The sequence below is a fragment of the Orycteropus afer genome, unplaced genomic scaffold (genome assembly GCF_000298275.1).
Source record: "Orycteropus afer afer isolate SDZICR_OR568_19922 unplaced genomic scaffold, OryAfe1.0 scaffold00421, whole genome shotgun sequence".
Taxonomy (NCBI): Eukaryota; Metazoa; Chordata; class Mammalia; order Tubulidentata; family Orycteropodidae; genus Orycteropus; species Orycteropus afer.
The window spans coordinates 1,436,153-1,443,532 of NW_006922008.1; the positions used below are offsets into that span (position 1 = coordinate 1,436,153).

General features: G+C 42.2%; 1 protein-coding gene across 1 annotated transcript in view; it reads right to left on the reverse strand.

Moving 5' to 3' along the window:
* Positions 1-1,802: 1,802 nt before the first annotated feature.
* The window catches only part of HMGXB4 (HMG-box containing 4), a 49,662-nt gene continuing 44,084 nt past the window's right edge, over positions 1,803-7,380 (reverse strand). The window contains exons 9-10 of the mRNA XM_007953983.2: positions 2,314-2,436; positions 1,803-1,847 (exon numbers count right to left, since the gene is read on the reverse strand). Coding sequence (XP_007952174.1) covers positions 1,803-1,847; positions 2,314-2,436 — 168 coding nt within the window. The remainder of the gene's footprint in view (positions 1,848-2,313; positions 2,437-7,380) is intronic.

Sequence of the window (7,380 nt, forward strand, 5' to 3'; positions counted from 1 at the left end):
ATGGTAGGACTGATTTCCTTCTGTACTAATCCATGTCTTCAAGGCCCCTCTGTGAATACCCTGTGTCAAACAGGAAGCTTCCATGGGTACAGATGAGGTGTGGTATGAGGATCTAACCCAAGTAATCACGCCAAGATTTCCGTTCTTTGTGATTTTGGTTCCCAAACATTCCTGATTCCTTCTTTGTTTCCCTGGTTAAATCTCAAAAATTGTTCTGAGCCAAGAAAGGCATTCAGCAGCCAGAATACCTTTAAGAAACACAGCCTTATGATAACACTGCTGGGGAGAAGGGGAAGGAATGAACAGGATGGAGACTGGCTGCACTGTCCCCAAGGACTTACTTTGATGACATAGTGCTCCATCTAGGGCAGGGGAAAAAGCACAGTTACCTTAGAGCTGGGTTTTGGCAGGTAATCTCTCACCAGATATACAAACAACCCTGAAGTGCTCAATTGTCTTCTCTCTAACTGGGAAGCAAAAGTCTGTTTTTTGGAAACAGTTCTTTGGAAATAAGGGTGGCTGTGAATAGTAACAATCCTTTTTATTTTTTATTTTTCTTCCTTAACATTATTGAAGGCCATGAAGGTCTTTATAAAGAATTCGAATCCCAACATAATTATTCTTTCTTGAGGCAGAATGCTTAACAATGTAGACGATTCGGAGTTTTCAGAGCAGACAGAGGAAGAAAGGAAAGAACAAGTGACACATCTATCTTCCACATGCTGCTGCTGGTGGAGAGTTTTGTTATTAAATTATATATACAGAAATTTACAGGATAAATTAACATCTAAGAGATTTTAAAGAGTTAAATACACATAATTAAAACACACATTCACACACGTACATAAATAAACCTCCGTGAGAATCGAGTACTCTTTTTGCAGTTCACTTACATATGGAACACAGAACACCGTATCTACCCACCAGGGGAACCAGTAAGACGAACATAAGAATCTTGCTGGGCAAAGCTTATCTTTATCTACAACCACCAAGCAACCAAGCAGCAGAACTTGTGAGGACTCAGTGGCTAAGTTAATGCTGCCAATGAAAGATACCAGCTCTTAGTTTTGCAGACCATAACAGTCTGGGTCAACTCAGAATACATGCAGTTCAACTGGTGACATTGGCAGCTTTATCCTCTCCAAGGATTTGATGCTGCCAGGTTCCCCTAACTCCGTGGCTTCTACTGAGGCTGCCAAAGTACCAGCGATTACAATGAATTTTGAGACATGGACATATGGTTAGCAGAAACTGGAATGAACCCCTACACAGTTCACCTAAGCCATTTCGGTAACAGGGAGGAAGGACTTTATCACCTCCTGCCTGGATCACTTCAAGCTTTGTACTTTCAGTTGGTTGGCATCTTCCCATAACTGTCTTTCCTATTAAATTTCAGACTATAAGGCAAGTGGTCAGTGATGGGTCTGGAGGTACAACTGACTTTGGAAAAATCACATTTTAGCAGTCAATAAAGAGATGCACTTGGCACCCAACACAAACCCCCAGCCTCCAAGTTACACTGATTTTTAAGGCAGATTTATCCACCATAGGAGAAAAAAGAACCCCAAGCCCAGATTCGTTCTAAGGTTTTCTCTTGGCTAAACTTTTGCCACTTCGTAAAATTATTAAAAGCAAAGTATTTAAAGTCCTATGTATATATTGTACATTATTTATATACATACGTATATACATACATAAAAATTTAAAACCTACACTGAGGCCAGTGAAGGGATTTGGAACAGTCACATACACACAAGCCAGCAGTGGGGAGGATAAGGTTTCTGTCCCAGGATTCTTTGCTGTCAGAGTCCAGGCATGATGTAAGCAATGTTGTCTAGAGTATTTGACTGTAAAACAAGGAAAAAAAGGTTCAATTGAAGAGTATTTTACCTTGGTTCCCTGAGAAATGGTTTTGTTTTCAAAGGAAAAGGACAAGGAAGAAAAACCAGAGTTAGAGAAAACAGGATGAGAATGAAGCTGGCATCCTGCTGTCTGCTATGCTGGGAGCTTTTCTGCTCATGTCTGCCATTAATCCTCGTATGTACAAAAACAAAGACAACATGGGATTGCAGAAAGTCAAGGGCTGGACCACATCTCTATTTTGGAAAATGGCACACTGCCAAGCTTCACTGCAAGCACAGCACACATTTTCTCACAATACAATATCATGTTAGCACCATGGTCCAAGGGCCGAGGTATGAAGGGAGCACTATGCACCAGGACCCCACTAAGCCCGTGCCTGACAGCGCTTAGTGAGCCAGGGATTCTCTGGTTCCTATGGGGGCTGCCCAAAAAAATCCAAAGAAAACTCACCAAGACCTGTTTAGGACAGCCATTCAACTCAGGTAGTTGTGTGGTCAGACAAGCCAAGGGGCCAAGTGCACAGATAATGGAATCCAGAAGCACTGACAGGCTGCCAGACACAGCCACCATTCCCTGGAAAGCAGAGCATTAAAGAGAGAAGACTGTAACTTGAGTCATGCTCTGATACTCCTGCTACATCCTGGCTGATTTCCTCACATGGTTCTTCAAACTCTGGGCAGTTCTTATTATACAACATAAAACTAAAAGCAGAAATAGAAGGTATTTATTCCGATAACTCTGTAAGTCATTTAAAAAGAAAACATTTATAATAATACATTCCCAGGCTTCCTTTCTATATTCCCAACCTATCTTAAACCCTGTGTGGCCTTGGGGAAGTCATTTAACCCCTCTTCTTAATGTTGTTGTTAGGTGCCACTGAGTCAGTTCCAACCCACAGTGACCCCATGCACAGCAGAAATTAACAGTGCTCGGTCCTGTGCCATCCTTGTAACTGCTGCTATGTGAGCCCATGCTGCAGCCATGTGTCACTCCATCTCATTGAGGGTCTTCTTTTTTGCAGACCCTCTACTTTACCAAGCATAATGTCCTTTTCTAGGGACTCCCTCCTGATAACTATGTTGTGGTGCAGTGAATTACTTGGTATGGCTTTTCTAGCCAAAGTCTTTGTAGCTACCACCAGATTACCAGGTGGGACAATGCAAATAAGGTATGTAGAACACTAATGTGAGGATTGGTTAGTTGTGCTATGCTGCTGGGCATAAAATGAGCCCTTCTAGAAGCAGAGAAGGGGACCTCACTGCCATTAAGAGAGAAGAGCTGGAGGTGGAGTGGAATGTGTCCTTGGACCAGAGATCCCTGTGTTGGACCTCCTTGGCAGAGACATCCAGCCAACAGTGGCAGTGGAACCAAGAGGCACAAGACACAGCAGTGGGCTTGCCTGCCTCACAGAGCAAGAAAGCTAAGTGCCACTGGGCAGGAGGCTTGCTGGCAGAGTGGAGGGCACACAGTGTAGCTATCAGCAAAACCAAGAGAGCTCTGTAACACTTGCCCAAGCAGGGCAGAGGCCAGGCTGAGAGGTGAAGGGCCAGAGAGGCTTGCCTGAGGGCATAGCAGAAGGGAGACTGACCTGATTGAAAAACTGTCCTGAGCGTGTTCTTGAACCTGAGTTGTAGCCTGTTATTTCCCTAAAAAACCCCCATAATCATGAGTACTGTCTGTGAGTTCTGTGTGGTCACTGCAATGAATTACAGAACCCAGCAGAGAAGTAGTGAGTGCCGTGGGAGGGATGGCTGTTGTCAGTAATGGCAAAAAAGGTTAGAGGGTGGCAACATGTCTGGCCTCATAGGAATAAGCCTTGGGCTGCTGATAGTGATTTGTCTCCCTCTTGGGAAGTTAATTTAGGTCAGAAGATGCCGCCCCCACTCCCTTTTTGCACATGCCCAAAGTACATAAGATGAAGTATTCCCATCTTCCTTTCTGAGTACAGAATCGGCTGTATTCTCAATAAGAATAGTTTAAAAAGAAAAAAAAAAAAAAAAGGCTTAGTTACCCCCAAGAGATGCTGGAAAGATGTGTGGCAATCCTGTATGCAGAAGTATGTATAAACTCACTACCGTGGAGTTCAGTGTGACTCACAGCTACCCCAAGACTGTAAATCTTTACAGAAGCAGACTGCCACATCTTCCTCCTATATAGCAGCTGGTGGGCTCTACCTGGCAACCTTTCAGTTCAGTAGCCAAACTTTTAAACCACTGCACCACCAGGATTCCTTAAAGTATGTACAGTCTCAAAAAATACACCTCAAATGCAATTACTCTAAGAAATTTACAGACTTACACATTCATATTTAATATAAACACACGTTTTTCACCTGTGTGGCTTCTGATAACTGATAATGCTCTTTTCTGGGTTGGGTTGTTGTTCATGCTTGAAAAAGGAGTGAATTTGGTTCACTTCAAATTTTAACACCTCGTGAGCTTCATACTATCTATGTTTGTGATTCAAAAAATATGAGCAATTATTATTATTATTATTACCAAAATCTTCACCTCCAAACCTGCATTTCTGGCTGCCTACTGGATCTCTCCTCAATGCCAACTTGCTGTAAGGAGAAATAACCTTCCCATCCAAATCCGCTCCTCCTTCCAGCATCCAGTTCTCTGCCAAAGCCACCACCGTTCACATGACTACCTACTCTCAAGGCCTCAGCCATTGTTGACTCTTCCTTTCCTTCATCCTCCTTGACCAATATCTCCCCTCCACACCTTCCATACAGCAAAAGCATGGAAGTTGAGGTCACATGAACAAATTCAAGTCTCTGCTTCAACACTTAGGGACTGAACTCTAGAGCAAGTTACTTAACCTCTTTAATCCTTTGTGTTTTCGTCTATAAAATGGGGGGATAATAAATTCTGCCTTGCAAAGCTGCAGTGAGAATGGAATGGAACAATTCATATAACAATAGTCTAGACTACTGTTATAACTTCTCCTAATGAGGTAGTTAAGGCTGTGTGTCAATTTGGCTGGGCCATGGTCTTGAGTGGCCTGGCAGCTGGATGTAGTTATCTCCCATCATGTGATTGTAATCACCTCCATGGTGGAATCTGCTATGAGACATTAATCAGCAGAAAGGGAACTGCCTTTGGCGTGTGACCTGCTTCCAGAATATATGGAGAAGCTTTGAGAAAGGTCTCTAGCTTTTGGCACATTTGGATCCTGCATTTGGCTTACTCTTCATCTCCAGTTCCTGCGTTATCTGATGATCTTAGGACTGTGCCATTTTTACCTGTTGATCTTGGGTTTGTCAGCCTCAGCAGCCAGCAGCTGCCCTGAATTAGGAGATGCCTCTAGCTCTAGTGGGCCTGAAATAAGAGGCACAGCTGATGCCCAAGGTTGAGGGACCTTCCCCTAACCCCTAGAGCCAGTACTCTGACTGAACTTCTAGCCTCCTAAACCATAAGAGAATAAATTCTTGTTTGCTAAAGCCATCCACTTGTGGTATGTCTGTTATGGCAGCACTAGGAGCTCTGGTGGCATAGTGCCTAAAGCATTTGACTGCTTATGAGAAGGCTGGTAGTTCAAACCCACCAGCCACTCCTTGGAAGGAAGGTTGGGCAATCTACTTCTGTAGTGATGCTGCCTCGGAAACCCAAAGAGTGGTCACTATGAGTCGGGTCTGACTCAACGGCAGTTAGTTAGGGTGTGAGAGAACCAAGATACCCCGCTTCTGGTCTTTTCTAACTTACAATCTAAAGACAGGAAATATTCTCAAGGAATACCCAATTAGAGCACCGATGATGTCCTTCCCAACTCAAACAATCCCTGCAGTTCCTAAGAAGAACATGTTTGGTTGTCTATGCAGACTCTCTGCAATGTGGGCTCTACTTTAGCTTTTAGCCTTTCTCTACCTCATGCACTGTGTGTTCCAGTTCAGTAGGTTTCATGATGTTAGCAATAAAGCCCTTTGTAAATAAAAATCTTATGTAAAACTCCAATACATAAAACAGCTAAAAGATCTGTTTAAAATGGGGGTGGGGGTCCAGAGCCCCACTGGGCCTCCATTAATCCTTCTCTACAGAAGACCCAGAGGTTGAGAAACAGATATATACGTTTCTTTTTAATCCTGGGATTTTACTCTCCACTATCTCTACAGGCCAAAATCCTACTTACCCTTTAAGGTCTGGTTTGAATACCACTGCCCTTTCACAAAGCCTCCTGATTCCTCCCTAACTCTCTTTGTTCTCCAACAGTCCTTTAACCATTTATGGTACCACAGTACCCCAGAATGAGAAGAGGATTAGCAATGAAGCAGGCTGGATTTGATTTCCAGCTTTCATTATCAGCTGTGCAAACTTGGGGTAGTCATGTAATTTCCCTGGGCTTTTAGGCATTCAATCTTTAAGTAAGCGAACTGTATAAATCAATGTTCCCTAAAGTGTGGTATGAAATTTCAGATGGTACAAAGGTGAACACTATTTTGGTAGTTACATATCCATTTTGATACGTATTAGAAAAAATTTCCCTAGAGTATCACACTTGTGGTATTAAGGATATTTTTGTGAAAGCATAAGTAGATTTAAATAAAAATATAAAAAAACCAGTAAGTGATATGTGGAAATTGCAAAATTGTGAGGATATATGCAAATGATTAAAATACAGAAAAAAATAGACTAGAAGGGAATAGGAAGTGACTGCTAATGGCTATGAGGTTTTTTGGGGGAGAGGTGATGAAAAATGTTCTAGAGCTAGAGAGTGGTGATGGATCCACAATTCTGGAAGTATGCTGTTAAATGCTGCTGAGTCAGTTCCAGTGCATCAGAACAAAGCACTGTCTGCATCATCCTTAAGACTGCTGCAGTGATTGAGCCCACTGTTGTAGCCATTGTCTCAATCTTGTTGAGGGTCTTCCTCGTTTTAACTGACCCTCTACCTTACCAAATGTGATGTCCTTCTCCAATGACTGGCCCTCCTGATGACATGTCCAAAGTAATTAAGATGAAGTCAAGCCATCTTTGCTTCTAAGGAGCAGTCTGACTGTACTTCATCGAAGACAGATTTGTTTCTTTTTCTGGCAGTCCATGGTATATCGAATATTCTTTGCCAACACTGTAATTCAAATGTGTCAATTCTTCTACAGTCTTCCTTACTGACTGTCCAGCTTTCAGAGTATATGAAACTCGGGTCAGGTACACCTTCGTCTTCAAGATGACATCTTTGTTCTGAAACACTTTAAAGAGGTCTTTTGCAGTAGATTTGTCCAATGCAATACATTGTCTGATTTCTTGACTGCTGCTTCCATGGCCAATGATTATGAATCCAAGTAAAATGCAATCCTTAACAACTTAAATAAATTCTATACTTTAAAAGGGTGAGGTTTATACGGTACATGAATCAGTAAGGTAGTTACAGAAAAAAAAGTAGACTGGAGAATCTGTGAAGCCCTTTCCTTTTTCTAGTTACTATGCATAAATAACTTACTCATAGCAACTACTTGCAGAAGCTGGATTGTTTCAATTATTATATATACATATATATGTGTGTGTGTGTGTGTATATA